The following is a 20,188-nucleotide window of genomic DNA, read 5'->3' as shown; positions in this document are numbered from 1 at the left end:
TTCAGTTATCCATTCAGCAAACCTTTGAACGCAGGCGCAAATACACTGCCAACGCCCCCATGCCACACTTCTAAATGCTAACATTTCGCGACTGCTTGCGCTGGAAATGTTGCCTTTTAGGCTGGTGGAGACAGAAGCATTCCGCGACCTGATGGTGGCAGCTGTCCCACGTTACTCGGTCCCCAGCCGCCACTATTTCTCCCGGTGTGCCGTCCCCGCATTGCATAACCACGTGTCACAAAACATCACACGTGCCCTGAACAACGCTGTTTCAGCCAAAGTCCACCTAACCACAGACACGTGGACAAGTGCTTGTGGGCAAGGCCGCTACATCTCGTTGACGGCACACTGGGTTAATATTGTGGAAGCTGGGACCCAGTCTGAGCGAGGGACGGAACACGTCCTTCCCACACCAAGTTTTGCAGGCCCTACCTCAGTCAGGGTTTCACCCACACTCTACAGCTCCGGAATGTCATGCTCCTTAGCCTCCTCCTCCTCCTGCGCATCCTCATCCACTTTACCCTCCACACCAGTCCCAAGCTGGAAGTGTCGCGGGCGGAGGAGGGGACGCTGCGCTCTCCCACTGCTTGGGTCCAGCTGCCGCTGCTCTACGGCTGCTGCTGCTCGGTGGCTCGAGCGATGGCCGGATCCCGGGGACTCGAGCGGCGCTCCTCGCCCGTGAGTGAAAAGGGGTGGTTTGGGTTTTGGGTATATTGTCCGTGACGCAACCCATGGTTGTGGTGATTGTGTGGACACCACCGCTGCTCTGGATGGGGATCCCGGGAGCCTGTGACAGGGAGCAGCTTTGTTGTTATTTCTCCCCTCCGTGGGTAGGGGGGTTGGTTGTCCCGGGGCCCGGTGATAGGGTAGAGATGGATGACAGGCGGGTTGCGGGGCCTGATGAGGTGCAGGGTCGCAGGGGCAGCGCTGTGCCGCACGGCACGGAGGTACTCACTCAGCCCAATGATGATGACACAGTTCACGGTAAAACAAGCGGCTGGATGGACGGGTCACTCGGACGGCTGCGGTTGTTCCTCCCTGCAGGTTAGTGATGACTGTCTCTCCCTGCACCTAAGTTCAGTGTTGGTAGTGATGGTTTCCCACCGGTAACCCGCTCCCCGACCTGGATATGGGCCGGAGGAGCCCCTTTTGCCCACAGGCGCTGGCCCTGGGAGACGGTTGCCCTTGGCGGTGGCGGTGTCTCCCCTTCACGGTTGGACGGTTGCCTTCTATCGGGACTTGGCTGTTTGGAAACCCGGAGGTCCCCTTCACTAACGGATTTGGCAAATTCACGGCGACACCAAGCCTTGCCGGGATCCGAAAGGCCCCTGCCAATGGTGCTGGCTTCTCTTTGTATACCGGTCCGGTACGGCCGGGTCACCACCCGTCCACGGTCCTTACGGCAGACTCCAATCGGCCTCCACTGCAGACGGTCACCACATCCTGCCAACCTTGCTGTCCTGTTCGGGCCACACACCCGGACCAACTTCAGGCTCTTTGCTGTCACTTTTCTCCTCTCCACTACTTTCCTCCTTCCACTTCCTTAGCTTAACTCTCACTGCCTGTGTTTTCCCTCCTCCAGGACTGTGAACTCCTTGGTGGGTGGAGACCAACCGCCTGGCTCCACCCCTTGGTGTGGACAACAGCCCCTGGGGAAGGCAACAAGGATTTTGTGTTTTGACTATGATGTGCCTGCAGGGAGTGTGGGGTGTGTAAGTGTTGTGCTCTGTGGCCCCTGGCTTGTCCAGGGCGACACAGAAGCACTGCAGCACTGCCTCGGCGAAGCGGCAACAGGCTGTGCTGAAGCTAATCTCCATAGGTGACAAACCCCACAATGCAGAAGAGGTGTGGACAGCTCTGAAACAGCATGCAGATCACTGGCTCACACCTCTGAACCTAAAGCCAGGAAAGGTTGTGTGTGACAATGGCCGGAACCTGGTGGCGGCTTTGAGGCGAGGCCAGCTGACACATGGTCCATGCGTGGCCCATGTGCTCAACCTCGTGGTTCAGCTGTTTCTAAAGTCATACCCAGAGCTGTCTGATCTGCTGGTAAAAGTTCGCCGCCTGTCTGCACATTTTCAAAAGTCACCTACTGCTTCAGCCGGCCTTGCCGGCTTTCAGCGCCATTTACATCTTCCGGCTTACAGACTGGTGTGTGATGTCCCCACGCGTTGGAATTCAACTCTGCACATGTTGGTCAGGATATGTGAGCAGAAGAGGGCAGTTGTTGAGTACCTGCATCACCTAAGCCGTAGGGAAATGGGTCAAACTCCACAAATAACACCTGAGGAGTGGAGATGGATGTCCGACCTATGTACCATCCGCCAAAACTTTGAGGACTCCACCAAGATGGTGAGCGGCGATGACGACATTATTAGCGTCACCATACCACTTCTCTGCCTTCTAAAATGGTCTCTGCTCAAAAACAAACATGATGCATTGCAGGCGGAGCGCGATGAGTTGGAGCAAGAAACAGTAGTGGGTGTGGGTGATAACACACAGCCCAGCCTCGTCTCATCACAACGTGCAGTGGAGGACTATGACGAGGAGGAGGATGAAGACATGGAGCAACTCTCCGGCCAAATTGAGGATATGACATGCAGTCATATCCTCGGTTCAGCGTGGCTGGCCAGAGGACAGGGTAGATGATGATGAGGAGGAGGAGGACAGCATGTTCAGTCATCGTGTTGGTCAGGATACTGAAGTGATGGCTGTTAAGAGTCTGGCACACATGGCTGACTTTATGGTAAGCTGCCTGTCTTGTGACCCTCGCGTTAAGAACATCTTGGCCGACAATCATTACTGGTTGGTAACACTGTTAGACCCACGCTAAAAGGAGAACTTTATGTCTCTTATTCCCGAGGTGGAGAGGTCAGGCAAAATGCAGCAGTTCCAGAAGGCCATAGTCACGGAAGTAGGCAAAGCATTCCCCTCACAAAACGCTAGCGGCATAGTTCAGGAATCAGTGGACAACCAAGGCGTACAGCCGAGAGGGGCACAAGTCCAATCCGCCAGAGGTAGGAGAACAGTCTTTAAGATGTGGGACAGTTTTCTCAGCCCCTCACATACCACAGCCCCTGAGGTGCGGGGTAGTGCCACAAGAAATCCTAAGTTTGCCCAGATGCTCAAGGAGTACCTTGCAGATCAAACAACTGTACTCCGACATTCCTCTGTGCCTTACAATTAATGGGTATCCAAGCTGGACACGTGGCATGAATTGGCTCTCTACGCCTTGGAAGTCCTGGCCTGCCCTGCCGCTAGCGTTTTGTCAGAGCGTGTTTTTAGTGCCGCAGGTGGACTCATTACAGATAAACGCACCCGCCTGTCAACTGAAAATGCTGACAGGCTGACTCTGATCAAGATGAACAAGGGTTGGATTGGGCCAGACTTCACCACACCACCAGCAAATGACAGCGGAATTTAAAGTTTGTAACGGGAATTTGCCATGTACCTCCACTCACCCATGGTAACACACTTCTGGACTTTGGATAATCGCTGGACTGCTCCTCCTTCTCCTCATGCGCCATCATGGTGACCGTTACAATAGTTAGGCCGTTGTTTCAGGTATACCCCCAGTGGTAAATTTTTTCGCCCATTCTTTCAGAATGGGCATTACAACGACAGGAGACCCACTCTTTTGCAATGAGAACAATGTTTTGAGGCCCTCATGCACATCTCTATCCAGGGACAATGTGGAGCCTCCCAATTTTTGGCTGCCCTGCCTAAGGGCTATACTACAATAGACCCACTTCCTTACAATGGGCACTTCAGGTTTACAGGCCATCATGCACGTCTCTATCCAGGGACAATATGGAGCCTGACGCTGCCACCGACTGCCACACACGTGCGGTTTTTAAATGCAAGCACGGACGCAATAAGAACCTAACAGGTTTTTAGGAGCGACAATTACTGAGAAGTCTGACACTATCAGACACTGCTGACGTGTATTATTCACTAGACTTGTGCGTTATATAATAGTTTGTGCAAGACGTGCATCTGTACGCTGCCACCGACAGGCACACACGTGCGGTTTTTAAATGCAAGCACGGACGCACTAAGAACCTAACAGGTTTTTAGGAGCGACAATTACTGAGAAGTCTGACGCTATCAGACACTGCTGACTGACGTGTATTATTCACTAGACTTGTGCGTTATATAATATTTTGTGCAAAACGTGCACCTGTACGCTGCCACCAACAGGCACACACGTGCAGTTTTTAAATGCAAGCACGGACGCACTAAGAACCTAACAGGTTTTTAGGAGCGACAATTACTGAGAAGTTTGACAGTATCAGACACTGCTGACTGACGTGTATTATTCACTAGACTTGTGCGTTATATCCAAGTTTGTGCAAAACGCACATAAGTGCACCTGTACGCTGCCACCGACAGGCACACACGTGCGGTTTTTAAATGCAAGCACGGACGCACTAAGAACCTAACAGGTTTTTAGGAGCGACAATTACTGAGAACTCTGACGCTATCAGACACTGCTGACTGACGTGTATTATACACTAGACTTGTGCGTTATATAATAGTTTGTGCAAATCGTGCACCTGTACGCTGCCACCGACAGGCACACATGTGCGGTTTTTAAATGCAAGCACGGACGCACTAAGAACCTAACAGGTTTTTAGGAGCGACAATTACTGAGAAGTCTGACACTATCTGGACTTTTTTAGACTGTGTACACCAGCCCCAGATATGATGAAGGCTGGTATACGGTCACCACTAGGAATGGCTATATACCCTGCCTGCCTGCCTGCCTGTATACTGCTACAATAGTCCTGACAAGGACTCTTCTGGTCACTAGCCTGTATTCCGACCTGGCTATACCCTGCCTGTATACAGCAACAATAGTCCTGAGAAGGACTCTGCTACTGTACTCCAACCTGACTATACCCTGCCTGCCTGTATACAACTATAATAGTCCTGAGAAGGACTTCTGGTCACACTGTTTGCAGCCCTGCTACGGAATTAGCTATAAAGGGCCGCAAACCTTTCCCTGAAGCAACAACACTCTCCCTGCACTCACTGTCTGGATGGCTGTGTGCAGAGCACAGCGCGCCCGCCGGTATAAAGGCTCAGTCACGCTGTGCAGGCCGGCCAATCACTGCAATTCCACAACTAACAGGGCTATGGCATTGCAGTGGTCTGACAGCCAATCCCTGCATGAGGGCTGGCTCTCAAAAGAGCGCCAACAGGGATGCAGGGATGAAGACCACGAGTACAGCACGAGTATCGCGAGATTACTCGGTCCCCGCCGAGCAGCCCGAGTACAGCGATACTCGTGCGAGTACCGAGTAGTAACAAGCATACTCGCTCATCACTACTAATGGAATGTATGCAAACCTTTGACATTGCAGAAAGTAACAAAAATGCCTGAAAACATCACTCTCTCATTATTCTGGCATTTGGCAAATATAAATAATTTTGGTTCCTAATCAATCAAAAACGTGAAAGGTTTATTCTGATTTCATATAACTGAATAGGATAACTGAAGTGAGCACTAATATATATATATCATGAGTGCAAGCCAAAAAATACATACTATACAAGAATAAGGCTGCACATCAAACATAGATAATGGTATAATGCCTCAAGCATATGGAAAAATATTGGAATATACAATGAAAAATGCTACTTGCTAATTTGAACATGCTCATTGCTCATTGCAATTAAAAACTGCTCACATTCAGAAAAAAAAAAAAAAAACTATGCAATTCATTATTCACATGTTCAAATTAGCAAGTAGCATTTTTCATTGTATATTCCAATATTTTTCCATATGCTTGAGGCATTATACCATTATCTATGTTTGATGTGCAGCCTTATTCTTGTATAGTATGTATTTTTTGGCTTGCACTCATAAAATATATATATTAGTGCTCACTTCAGTTATCCTATTCAGTTATATGTAGTTTTTTTCTGAATGTGAACACAGCTCCGCACCTTTCGGCCATGTTTTTTCCATCTCCTATATAAGAAAGTCCTTAGTTACCCCTCTCCACCCACAGCAGTTTTTAATTGCAATGAGATGACACACAGTTAGGGTCACAGAGCTAGGGACCCCAATATAGAGATGTACCTTGACGAGGTTTTGGGGCTCAGTTACATTGATCAATGCAATTGCTAAATATCTCCTTTTTCCTAATATTCATGGCAGGTATGCAATTCATTATTCACATGTTCAAATTAGCAAGTAGCATTTTTCATTGTATATTCCAATATTTTTCCATATGCTTGAGGCATTATACCATTATCTATGTTTGATGTGCAGCCTTATTCTTGTATATTCTGATTTCATGTCAGATAGTGAGAAAAACCTGCAGATGTGTCTTTATAGAGAGCGGTTGAAAACTTCGGGTTTCAACTGTAGATACCAAATATGTATAGTTTTTGTTTTTATTTCAGTGGTGAAAAAAATCAGAAATTTGTAAAACAAAAAAAAAATTTGCTTGTATCGCTAGTTTATGAGAGCCATACCGTTTTCAATTTTCGGTAGACAGAGGTGTGCGAGGGCTTGTTTTTTGCATCCCGTGCTGATATTTTTATTGATACCATTTTGGGGAAGATACAATGTTTTGATCGCCTTTTATTACATTTGCAACACAATTCTGTCTTTTTGCCTTTTGTTTTCTTGTTACAGCAATTACTAATTGGAATAATTTATTTTATACTAGCTGTACTACCCGGCTTCGCCCGGGTTAATAACTGCTGTTAACAACATAGAATGTATTAACAAAAATGTATTCTGCACACAAAAACCACAAAACAAATAGATAGAAATGTAATTATAATGTCTGTCTCCCCCTCTGTATATATCTCTCTGACTCTCTCTCTCTCTTTGTCGGTCCCTCTTTCCCTCTGTCTCTTTCCCTGTGTCTGTCTCTTTGTCTGTCTCTTTACCTGTCTGTCTCTTTCCCTCTTTTTCCCTGTCTGTCTGTTTCCCTGTGTCTGTCTCTTTGTCTGTGTCTGTCTCTTTACCTGTCTGGGTCTGTCTCTTAACCTGTCTCTCTCTTTCCCTCTCTTTCCCTGTTAGTCTGTCTCTTTGTCTGTGTCTTTCTCTTTGTGTCTGTCTCTTACCCTGTCTATGTCTGTTTCTTACCCTGTCTGTGTCTGTCTCTTTCCCTGGCTGCATTGTGACATGCCAACTTTCCATATAAGGGCGTGGCTGCGAATTCTTTTGAAGTTCTGGCTGCACTGTGGCTCCCAGCTTCATTCGCTTTAATGGAGGCTGGTTTTTTGGTGAATAACTGTAAAGAGCGGGGTTAAAATTTCCCCTCAAAACATAGCCTATGACGCTCTCGGGGTCCAGAAGTGTAAGTGTGCAAAAATTTGTGGCTGTAGCTGCGACGGTGCGGATGCCAATCCCGGACATACACACATACATACATGCATGCATACACACATACACACATACACACATACACACATTCATTAACTACACCAAATATGTATTTTTTTATTTCTTAATTGTTAACAGTGGAAAAGGGGTGATGATTTGAATATATACAGTACAGACCAAAAGTATGGACACACCTCATTCAAAGAGTATACTTTTTCATGACTCTCAAAATTGTAGATTCACATTGAAGGCATCAAAACTATGAATTAACACATGTGGAATGAAATACTTAACAAAAAAGTGTGAAACAACTGATAATATATTTTATATTCTAGGTTCTTCAAAGTAGTCACCTTTTGCTTTGATTACAGCTTTGCACACTCTTGCCCTTCTCTTGATGAGCTTCAAGAGGTGGTCACCGGAAACAGTTTTACAACAGTCTTGAAGGAGTTCCCAGAGATGCTTAGCACTTGTTGGCCATTTTGCCTTCATTCTGCGGTCCAGCTCACCCCAAACCATCTCGATTGGGTTCAGGTCTGGTGACTGTGGAGGCCAGGTCATCTAGCATAGCACCCCATCACTCTCCTTCTTAGTCATATAGCCCTTACACAGCCTGGAGGTGTGTTTGGGTTCATTGTCCTGTTGAAAAATAAATGATGGTCCAACTAAACGCAAACCGGATGGAATAGCATGCCGCTGCAAGATGCTGGGGTAGCCATGCTGGTTCTGTATGCCTTCAATTTTGAATAAATCCCCAACAATGTCACCAGTAAAGCAACCCCACACCATCATACCTCCTCCTCCATGCATCCCGGTGGGAACCAGGCACGTAGAGTCCATTTGTTCACCTTTTCTGAGTCGCACAAAGATATGGTGGTTGAATCCAAAGATCTCAAATTTGGACTCATCAGACCAAAGCACAGATTTCCACTGGTCTAATGTCCATTCCTTGTGTTCTGTAGCCCAAACAAGTCTTTGTCGCCTGTCTTTAGCAGTGGTTTCCTAGCAGCTATTTTACCATGAAGGCCTGCTGCACAAAGTCTCCTCTTAACAGTTGTTCTAGAGATGTGTCTGCTTCTAGAACTCTGTGTGGCATTGACCTGATCTCTAATCTGAGCTGCTGTTAACCTGCGATTTCTGAGGCTGGTGACTCGGATAAACTTATCCTCCGCAGCAGAGGTGACTCTTGGTCTTTCTTTTTTGGGGTGGTCCTCATGTGAGCCCGTTTCTTTTTAACGTTTGATGGTTTTTGCCAATGCACTTGGGGACACTTTAAAAGTTTTCCCAATTTTTCGGACTGACTGATCTTCATTTCTTAAAGTAATAATGGCCACTCGTTTTTCTTTACTTAGCTGCTTTTTTCCTACCATAATACAAATTCTAACAGTCAATTCAGTAGGACTATCAGCTGTGTATCCACAAGACTTCTGCACAACACAACTGATGTCCCAACCCCATTTATAAGGCAAGAAATCCCACTTATTAAACCTGACAGGGCCCACCTTTGAAGTGAAAACCGTTTCCGGTGACTACCTCTTGAAGCTCATCAAGAGAATGGCAAGAGTGTGCAAAGCAGTAATCGAAGCAAAAGGTGACTACTTTGAAGAACCTAGAATATAGGACATATTTTGAGTTGTTTCACAATTTTTTGGTAAGTATTTCATTCCACATGTGTTAATTCATAGTTTTGATGCCTTCAATGCGAATCTACAATTTTCAGTCATGAAAATAAAGAAATCTCTTTAAATGAGGTGTGTCCAAACTTTTCGTCTGCACTGTATACATATATATATATATATATATATATATAATTTTTTTTTCAAATAATAAAAAAAAAATAATATATGGATATCTATCTATCTATCTATCTATCTATCTATCTATCTATCTATCTATATATATATATATATATATATATATATATATGTCAGACAGTGTAGACCAGCTCATTCCTGTGAATCACCTGGAACCTCAGCTGACCTGGTTGACTCCATTGTGCCCGGATCAGGATGTAGGAGTCCAACCATACAAATGTGAACAACGGCAGAGCAGAGTCCAGCAATAACGTGAGCAATCCAGGGTGCTGTTAAAAATTTCTTTCACTTTATTCGTAAATCCATTAAAAGGCAATGGTCCAAGAAGTTCAAAACAGCATTAACGCAGGAAAGTAGTGCAGATGGGGCCCATATATATATATATATATGCTGAACATAGTGTGAGTGTATATATATATATATATATATATATATATATATATATATATATATATATATATATGTATATATATATATGTATATATATATATATATAAAACAAATATTTTTCAAAAAAAATAAAAAAAGAATAAATAACATATATATATATATATATATATATATGTATATATATATTGTACATAGTGTGAGTGTGTGTGTATATATATATATATATATATAATATATATATACAGTCAGGACCAGAAATATTTGGACAGTGACACAAGTTTTGTTATTTTAGCTGTTTACAAAAACATGTTCAGAAATACAATTATATATATAATATGGGCTGAAAGTGCACACTCCCAGCTGCAATATGAGAGTTTTCACATCCAAATCGGAGAAAGGGTTTAGGAATCATAGCTCTGTAATGCATAGCCTCCTCTTTTTCAAGGGACCAAAAGTAATTGGACAAGGGACTCTAAGGGCTGCAATTAACTCTGAAGGCGTCTCCCTCGTTAACCTGTAATCAATTAAGTAGTTAAAAGGTCTGGGGTTGATTACAGGTGTGTGGTTTTGCATTTGGAAGCTGTTGCTGTGACCAGACAACATGCGGTCTAAGGAACTCTCAATTGAGGTGAAGCAGAACATCCTAAGGGTGAAAAAAAAGAAAAAATCCATCAGAGAGATAGCAGACATGCTTGGAGTAGCAAAATCAACAGTCGGGTACATTCTGAGAAAAAAGGAATTGACTGGTGAGCTTGGGAACTCAAAAAGGCCTGGGCGTCCACGGATGACAACAGTGGTGGATGATCGCCGCATACTTTCTTTGGTGAAGAAGAACCCGTTCACAACATCAACTGAAGTCCAGAACACTCTCAGTGAAGTAGGTGTATCTGTCTCTAAGTCAACAGTAAAGAGAAGACTCCATGAAAGTAAATACAAAGGGTTCACATCTAGATGCAAACCATTCATCAATTCCAAAAATAGACAGGTCAGAGTTAAATTTGCTGAAAAACACCTCATGAAGCCAGCTCAGTTCTGGAAAAGTATTCTATGGACAGATGAGACAAAGATCAACCTGTACCAGAATGATGGGAAGAAAAAAGTTTGGAGAAGAAAGGGAATGGCACATGATCCAAGGCACACCACATCCTCTGTAAAACATGGTGGAGGCAACGTGATGGCATGGGCATGCATGGCTTTCAATGGCACTGGGTCACTTGTGTTTATTGATGACATAACAGCAGACAAGAGTAGCCGGATGAATTCTGAAGTGTACCGGGATATACTTTCAGCCCAGATTCAGCCAAATGCCGCAAAGTTGATCAGACGGCGCTTCATAGTACAGATGGACAATGACCCCAAGCATACAGCCAAAGCTACCCAGGAGTTCATGAGTGCAAAAAAGTGGAACATTCTGCAATGGCCAAGTCAATCACCAGATCTTAACCCAATTGAGCATGCATTTCACTTGCTCAAATCCAGACTTAAGACGGAAAGACCCACAAACAAGCAAGACCTGAAGGCTGCGGCTGTAAAGGCCTGGCAAAGCATTAAGAAGGAGGAAACCCAGCGTTTGGTGATGTCCATGGGTTCCAGACTTAAGGCAGTGATTGCCTCCAAAGGATTCGCAACAAAATATTGAAAATAAAAATATTTTGTTTGGGTTTGGTTTATTTGTCCAATTACTTTTGACCTCCTAAAATGTGGAGTGTTTGTAAAGAAATGTGTACAATTCCTACAATTTCTATCAGATATTTTTGTTCAAACCTTCAAATTAAACGTTACAATCTGCACTTGAATTCTCTTGTAGAAGTTTCATTTCAAATCCAATGTGGTGGCATGCAGAGCCCAACTCGCCAAAATTGTGTCACTGTCCAAATATTTCTGGACCTAACTGTATATGTATATATATATATATATATATATATATATATATTATATTTTATTTTTTTTAAAAACATTTTTTTTTCTCTCTATTTGTTAATAGACAACTTATTTAGACACTGTTCATTGTTGCAGTCATCCAGGAGAGGATTATGAGAAGCCTGAGGAAATAAGCTCGAAAATCATTCTAATGAGCTCATGTTAGCAGAACAACTTGTCTATAAAAACTTAAAGCGGGACTGTCACAAGATTTCACAACATGATCTACAAACATTAAATAGATAATTTAGACCTAATGAACTGTTGTACGTACTCTGAGAATCCATATCAGAACTGCTGTGTAATCTAAAAATGTAAAATTAGTATAACTGGACTCCTAAAAGGTTCATTTTAATAATAGACAGGCAAGATTTCACAATGAACTATGCTGACATAATTTCTGACATGGATTTTTAAAGCAAGTATACCGGATTCATTGGGTCCAGAAGATCCATTTAATGATGTAGGCAGCTTATATTGGGATATCTGGTGACAAATCTGTTTAAAAATGAACGATGGGGAAATTCTTCAAAGTTACTTTACTCTATTTCTCTTATTTTAGATGGTTCTATATAATTTAGTAACTACAGTGCACTTAATAATTCAGAGTACCTACTTCAGGGTTCACGCATACGGTCATACTACTATTCTGTAATAAAGCTCCTGTTAAACCCCAGGGGCCCTTTACTGTACCTGTATATGCCTTGGATTACATACAAAGGTATACAGAGGTCTTCTTATGTTGGATTAGAATCCATTATACTTTATATGTGTTGAATAATCCTGCTCTAAAGCATTTATCCATATTCAGGGAATCTAATCACTTGGATAGCATTGTACCAGAACTATGTGACTCCATGGGTTTTTCTTTTTCCTCCTATGCAGGTGGAACCAGTTGGACCTGGCCATCGTTCTCCTATCTGTTATGGGAATCACTTTGGAAGAAATTGAAATTAATGCTGCTTTGCCGATCAATCCCACTATTATCCGTATCATGAGAGTATTACGCATCACTAGAGGTAATTAAAAATAAAACTGGATAACATGATAAATAAATGTAAAAAATTAAAAAGAAATTATTTTATGAAATAACAGTATAATGACAAAGCAATGGTAATATAATAATAATAATAATAAGTCAGTATAATAGAAGTCAAAATACTGATGCTGCTGGCAAATGACAAGGCAATGGTACTATATTAATAGAAAGTTAATATAATAGTGTCATAATCCAGGACCGGTATTCCCCGCTCCAGAGTTTCCCAGACCCGGCCCGGCCATGTCAGGGGTTAACTCCCATCAGCCTCGTTTTGGTTTCAGGAGACACTAAATCTGATAACTGCACCTGCATTCCTGTGCTGGTTATAGTTTTGCTCTGCAGCCTGTGACTGGCTCTGGTTATATCTCCTGTTTGATCTGACTCCTTGTTACCGTGCCCTGACCTGTACCTTCCCCCGCTCGTCCGTCTGTCCAAGTCCCTGACTTTTCTCTCCTGTCAGTTTACGCATCCTGGTTCATCCTCCTTCCCGTGTTTGTGTCTCCTCACCCTCCAGTCTTGTCTTCTGTTTCCTGTGCCCTTTGTATTTCCCTCTGCATACCTGATCTCCCGGGATCCAACCTAGGTTCTGTTTTCTGACCTGATCTTGATTCTCCCTCTGCATTTACTTAACTTTCCTGGCTAGACCCTGACTGCTTGACTACTCTATTGCCCCTTGGTGGTTCGCCTGTTAACTGCCTGCTGAAGTTACTCTGCTGTACTTCAGCCTCTCTTCTCTTACAGTGTTACTTTGACTCTCCTTCACTATACTGCTGCCACCTAGTGGGGAATACGCTGTACTACTTCTCACTAGCTCTTTGTACAGCATGACAAATAGAAGTCAAAATACTGATGCTGCTGGCAAATGTCAAGGCAAGGGTAATATAATAATAGAAAGTCTATATAAAAGAATACAAAATACTGATGCTGCTGGCAAATGACAAGGCAAGGGTAATATAATAATAGAAAGTCTATATAAAAGAATACAAAATACTGATGCTGCTGGCAAATGACAAGGCAAGGGTAATATAATAATAGAAAGTCTATATAAAAGAATACAAAATACTGATGTTGCTGGCAAATGACAAGGCAAGGGTAATATAATAATAGAAAGTCTATATAAAAGAATACAAAATACTGATGCTGCTGGCAAATGACAAGTTAATGGTAATATGATATTAGAAAGTCAATATAATAGAAATCAAAATACTGATGCTACTGGCAAATGATAAGGCGATGGTAATATAATAACAGAAAGTCCATATAATAGAAGTCAAAATAGTGATGCTGCTGTCAAGTGCAGGTCAATGGTAATATATTAATAGAAAGTCAGTATAATAGAAGTCAAAATACTGATGCAGTAAGCTAAATTCGAGGCAATAGTAATATCATAATAAAAAGTCAATATAATAAAAGTCAAAATACTGATGCTGGTGGCAAATGACAAGGCAATGGTAATATAATAAAAGAAAGCCAATATAATATAAGTTAAAATACTGATGTTGTTGGCAACTGACAAGGCAATTGTAATATAATACTAGAAAGTCAATATAACAGAAGTCAAAATACTGATGCTGCTGGCAAATAACAAGGCGATGGTAATATAATAATAGAAAGTACATATAATAGAAGTTAAAACACTGGTGCTTCTGGCAAATGACAAGGTAATGGTAATATGATAACAGAAAGTCAGTATAATGGAAGTCAAAATACTGATGCTGCTGGCAAATGACAAGGAAATTGTAATATGGTAATAGAAAGTCAGTATAATAGAAGTCAAAATAGTTTAGCTGCTAACAAGGCATTGTTAACAAAATAGGCAATATAATAGAAGTCAAAATACTGATGCTGATGGCAAATGATAAGGCAATGGTAATATGATAATAGAAAGTCAATATAATAGAAGTCAGAATACTGATGCTGGTAGCAAATGATCAGATGCAATGCTGTTTCTTTTCTTGTGACATTTTGTTCTCAATTGTCTCCACTGTACAGTGTTAAAACTGCTGAAAATGGCAACCGGAATGAGGGCTTTACTGGACACCGTCGTTCAGGCTCTCCCGCAGGTAATGATAAGGTCTAACTTGTCTACCTCGTGTCAATGTTCTTAGTTTATAATCCGTGTTACTGGAGATTATACAGTGATAAATTATAGAGTGGCAGGTTTTTATAATTTATTTCCCTTTTTGCATTATTTTTGTTAGTTATTTTAGCATTATAATTATTATATTTATTGTATCTATTTTTATACTATCTGGTGGAATTTTGAGCAATTGTTTATGTAAATTCATAATACAAATTGATTTACAAAAGTAAGGTAAGTATAGATTCTTTGCTTTAAGGGGCATATATCATTGTACACACAGAAACCAATAATTCCAACAATGAGGCTGTACAGCTTCATAGGAGCTGTACAAGCTGTGTACAAGTGTGCATCATCCAATTTCGGCATACAAAAAGTACCCAGAATAAGGCTGAGTTCACACGTTCGGTAATCATCCATTAAACGGATCCTTCAGAGATCCGTTGGGAAAAGAGATCTGCAAACACAACTTTTTTTTGTCCATTGTTAAATAACTGATGTCTGCTGGTTCTGTTTTTTTAACATTAGAGTCTATGGAGAACTGATTGCTATTTAGTCATCCGTTTGTTTTTGCATTTGTAACGGATCCGTTTCTTGCTTACATAATCCGTTTCAAATGTATGATTACAGGACATGTGAACTCAGCCTAAGTGAAGGGGGCTTTACATGCAACGACATCACTAGCGATGTCGCTGGTGAAAGCACCCGCCCCCGTCGTTTGTGCGTCAGGAGCCATCACACGGACTTACCTGCCTAGCAACGTCGCTGTGGCCGGCGAACCGCCTCCTTTCTAAGGGGGCGGTTCGTACGGCGTCACTGCGGCGTCACTAAGCGGCCGCCCAATAGAAGCGGAGGAGCGGAAATGAGCGGGCTGAACATCCCGCCCATCTCCTTCCTTCCTCATTGCCGGCGGCCGCAGGTAAGCTGTAAGTTCATCGTTCCCAGGGTGACACACGTAGCGATGTGTGCTGCCGCAGGAACGACGAACAACCTGCGTCCTCAACAATCAACCTTGTTTGGAAAATGAACGACGTGTCAACGATGGACGATTTGGTAAGTATTTTAAATCGTTAACAGCTGTTCGTTGGTGTCACATGCAACGACGTCGCTAACGATGCCGAATTTGCGTCACATAATCCGTGACCCCGGCGATATATCGTTAGATATGTCGCTGCGTGTAACGGGGCCTTTAGACTCCTCTTTATTCTGCTTTCATTAAGATGAGCCTTGGACAGGTGGGAGATGTAGACAGTGAGGACCTTCACAGATACCATGCAAAAGACATGGGTGGTTAGCACCTCCTAAAATCTCACATCTATTTTTCATGTATGTGGTCTATCTGTATTCTTCATGGATAGAACACATACCCATTATAGTCTATGGGGTTGAGTACATGTCCGAGTGTCTTTAATATGAAAAAAAGACACATGGCTGTTCTTAATCTGACTCACTGATCAAACACGCTGTTATGCTCGCGGGGCAGGCACTGTATTTGCGGGTCCACTGGACTAAAAGTACCAGCACTTACTGAGGGGAGCAAACTGAACCAGCTGCTAAGTCTTCACTACTGCCTCCGAAGATAGCAGCAGGTACATGTACTGGTAAGGAGCCGGCAAAGGGCAGCTCCAGGGGATCTGTGGTACCTCGCCAGCTGGCGCCATGGACACAGCAAAGTCTCTGTTGGAAACGGCGGCAGCGGAAGGCAGAGGAGTGGATTCGTCCAGGATAGATGGATGTGAAGCAGTGACCAGCGTGGATACTTGCGAAACCTTTTTAGTAAGAGATAGCCGGCATGGATGGTCACGTCTGCAGACAGGAGAATACTGTAAGAGAGATACAGTCAGCAATCAAAGTGTGCTAAATCATAAGCAACAGCAGCAGCATTGAGGACCTGATGACTAGCAACTAAAGTAATGTATTACCCAGGCACCTCTCATAGCGCAGAGGTGCCTTCAGTACCTACAGCGTCCCAGCTGACCTGAGAGGCACTTCCGGGTTAGGAAGACGCTGGCCCTTTACGAAAAGGGACGTAGTCGTGGGCACGCCCTAGGGGCGGAGGCTGGAAGCCTATGTCGCGGGCGGAGGAGGGGACGCTGCTCTCACCCACTGCTTGGGTCCGGCTGCTGCTGCTGCTACTGCTCGGTGGTGGCTCGAGCGGTGGGCCGGATCCCGGGGTCTCGAGCGGCGTTCCTCGCCCGTGAGTGAAAGGGGGAATTGGTGTGCGGTTTGGGGGGATATTGTCCGTGACGCCACCCACGGTTGTGGTGAGGTTGTGACACCACCGCTGCTCTGGACGGGGATCCCGGAAACGATGACAGGGATCAGCTTGGATGTTGTTTCTCCCCTCCGTGGGTAGGGGGGTTGGTTGTCCCGGGGCCCCGGTGAGGGTTGGGGATGACAGGCGAGTTACGGGGCCTGGTGAGGTGCAGGGTCACGGGGGCAGCGCGGTGCCGCACGGCACAGTGGTACTCACTCAGCCAGTAATTTAGACGGAGTCTCTGGTCAAACAAACGGCTGGATGGACGAGTCCCACAGAAGGCTGCGGTGTTTTTCCCCTGAACCCAGGTTGGTAGTGTAAGTCCTTTCCTTCACCTTCGTGTACGCTCCTACTGCGCTCCGGTTTCCAGCTGGCTCCCCGGTTCGGTACCGGTGGGCCACCACCCAGCCCCGGCTACCTACGGTTCCACCAAGACTGTCTTCCCGGCTCCCGCAGACGGCCACTACCGTCTGCCTGACTGGCTACACGAGGGACCTAGGCTCCAACCTAGGCCCCAGTCTGCATCTGCCTCTCTGCAGACCTCCTCTCTCTTCCTCTGCCTGGACTTGTCTGAGCTGGTTTTTGCCTCAGGCCAGCTAGACTCCTCGGTGGGCATGCCTATCTGCTTGACTCCGCCCACCTGGGGTGTCTGTTTGAATCCGAGGGAAGAAATCAGGTCTCACTGGGGATGACTGCTGTGAACTGCTGGGGGTGGGTGTGTGTGTGTGTTGTTATCTTTGGCCCCTGGCTTGTCCAGGGCGCCACACCTACAAGGTGTGCAGACGCTCCGGGAGACAGCAGTATGGGATAAAGATGGGACCGCTGCTGCAGGACACCAAAACAGGCGAGGGAACTGAGGGAGGGGGCAAGACAGTGCAAGGACGCTGGTGTGGGCACTACACTCGCCCATTCAAATCAATGGCTCAGTGAAAAAACAGCAGCATACGAATGACATTCAAGTGTCACCAGAGCTAATCAATATAGAGTACTACATGGCAGCACATTTGCTAGTCATCTAGTGATAATGTAATGCTGATATTGTGATGCCCTGGCCGGGCCAGGTAGTCACAATAGGGCCCCGCATTACACCTGTCCCTCATAGGTAACATTCAGCCAAACATTAAAACCCTAGTCACCCCCTCAGGGCTTGATGGACACACCAGGGGGCGGAACCAGGCGGTTGGAAGACGCCCACCGAGGAGTCTCAGATAGCCTGGGGCAGCAAAGTAGAGAGTAGGCAGAGAAGGTTGAGAGTTCAAGTTGGAGAGGTGTGGGCTGGAGCTGTGTGTGTGATGCCCTGGACACCCCAGGGGTCACAGGTCATTACACTCACCACATACACCCCCACCCCAGTAAGGTACCAACAGTCAACCAAAGACCTGATTGCCTCCCTCAGAGCCAGACAGGCACATCAGGTGGGCGGAGTCAGGCAGAAAGACATGCCTTCCGAGGAGTCTGCTGGCCTGAGGCAGGAAAACAGTAGGGAGTTCAAGTTTAGGTTTGGAGGAGAGAGGAGCTCAGTTCTGTGTGGGGCCTGGGTTGGAGCCTATGACCCCAGATCAGTCAGGCAGGCAGGTGGTAGTGGCCGCCTGCAGGAGACCGGGAATACGACCAGCTGAACCGTAAGGGACCGGGACAGGGTAGTGGCCCGCCGGAACCGAACAGGGGAGCTAACTGGATACCGGAGCACCAGGCAGGGTACTCAGACCCTGACTAGGCTATAAGCTACCACCATAGTCAAATCAACTGATTGCGGTCTGGACCTCAGGGGTTCATTCCCACCTAAGTCCCGATTGAAGGCAACAGCCCAACCCGTCCAGATAGGAGCCACCGTCAGAGGCCAGAGATCCAAGGGCCAACGTCTGCGGCCAAACAGGCTCCTACGACACATATACGCTGGGGAGCGGGCTACCAGTGCTCAGGCACAGTAGCCAAGATCACATACAGGTGCAGGAGAAAGGCAGACATTACCAACCTATCTGGAGAAACTGCAGCCGTCTGCGTGCCCCGTTCGTCACCCCGTTTGGTTTACCAGTGACTCTGTGTGGTTTAATCGTGAGTACACCAGTGCCATCAGGCACCACACCACACTGCACCGCAATATTGCCCCTGCACCCCAGCCCTCACTACCGGGCCCCGGGACCAACATCCCCTACCCACAAAGGGGTCAACACCTAGCTGCGCCCCTACGCCGCTCTCGGGATTCCCCGCACCTTTTACCGCAGCAGTGGTGTCCACCATCACCACAACCCGTGTGTAGCGTCACGAACTTTACAACACAACCACCCCACAACCCCTGCGTGCACCGCCACTACACCCTTCCAGAGCGACGTGACCCCCGGGTCCGGAAGCACTCGAGCCATTGACACACGCGAGCCTGGACCCGAGCGGCTCGGTGGTCGCAGCCGAGGCCGCGGGGCGGTACATGTGCAGCTCCAGCAGAGGAGAGAAACCAATTTGAGCAGATGCCGGGGTAGGAGGCCTGGTACCTTTGGCTAGGAGGCAGACGGCGGTCTCCGTCTGCAGGAGCCGGGAAGACGGCTCGGTGGAACCGAGGTGGACCGGGACAGGGTTGTAGCCCACCGGTACCGACCCGGGAAACCGACTCGGAAACCGGAGCACAAAGGGGGGTACTCAGACCCTGAAGCTAGGTCCAGAAGCTACTGGGGGCTAGCTAATTAACTGATTGCGGCCAGGACTAGAGGTCCTGTCCCACCCAAAGTCCCGACTGAAGGCAACAGCCCGACGAGGGGGATAAACGGCCACCGCCATGGCTCAGAGATCCCACGGGCCAGCGTCTGCGGGCAAAGGGCTCCTTAGGCAACAACAAGCCAGGAGCGGACTCCTGAATTTGCAAGCACAGTCAGTCCACCATCCAACACAGGTGCGGGAGAAAGACAGAGACCACCAGCCGGGTGGGGGACCAGACCACAGCCAGCTGCGGGCACCGACCACCATCACCTTGGTTTACCAGAGACTCATGTGTTTACTAATAGTGAGTACATCAGCACCCTCCGGTCGCCCATCTCCCTGCACTGCCAAACACCCCCAACGGGTCCCGGGGCCACCATCCCTGCCCACGGAGGGGTTAACAACTTGCTGCGCAACATCTTCCCCAGGTGCCCCGTAACTGCAGCGGTGGTGTCCACCTTCACCACATCCCGTGGGTGGCGTCACAAACTTAACACGGCTCCGGCCGTACATCTACGTCCCCAAACCACAACCCCCCTTTTAGTTGAAGTGACCGCGAGACCCCCAGGTCTGGAGACCCTCGAGTCACCCACTGAAAGTCCGGATCCGAGCGGCTCGGCTGCCAAGCACAGGGCGGTACAATATCACA

The 20,188-nt window shown here is 46.0% G+C and overlaps 1 protein-coding gene across 4 annotated transcripts in view; it reads left to right on the top strand.

Moving 5' to 3' along the window:
- Positions 1-20,188, top strand: part of CACNA1I (calcium voltage-gated channel subunit alpha1 I) — a 1,217,075-nt gene that overhangs the window by 1,084,161 nt on the left and 112,726 nt on the right. For all 4 annotated transcript variants that reach the window (XM_075321783.1, XM_075321781.1, XM_075321782.1 and 1 more), the window contains 2 exons: positions 12,358-12,491; positions 14,504-14,574. In XM_075321783.1, coding sequence (XP_075177898.1) covers positions 12,358-12,491; positions 14,504-14,574 — 205 coding nt within the window. The remainder of the gene's footprint in view (positions 1-12,357; positions 12,492-14,503; positions 14,575-20,188) is intronic.

The sequence above is a fragment of the Anomaloglossus baeobatrachus genome, chromosome 8, assembly GCF_048569485.1.
Source record: "Anomaloglossus baeobatrachus isolate aAnoBae1 chromosome 8, aAnoBae1.hap1, whole genome shotgun sequence".
Taxonomy (NCBI): domain Eukaryota; kingdom Metazoa; phylum Chordata; class Amphibia; order Anura; family Aromobatidae; genus Anomaloglossus; species Anomaloglossus baeobatrachus.
Note: the sequence above shows the minus strand (reverse complement) of the source record. Positions and strands in the feature narration are given on the sequence as shown.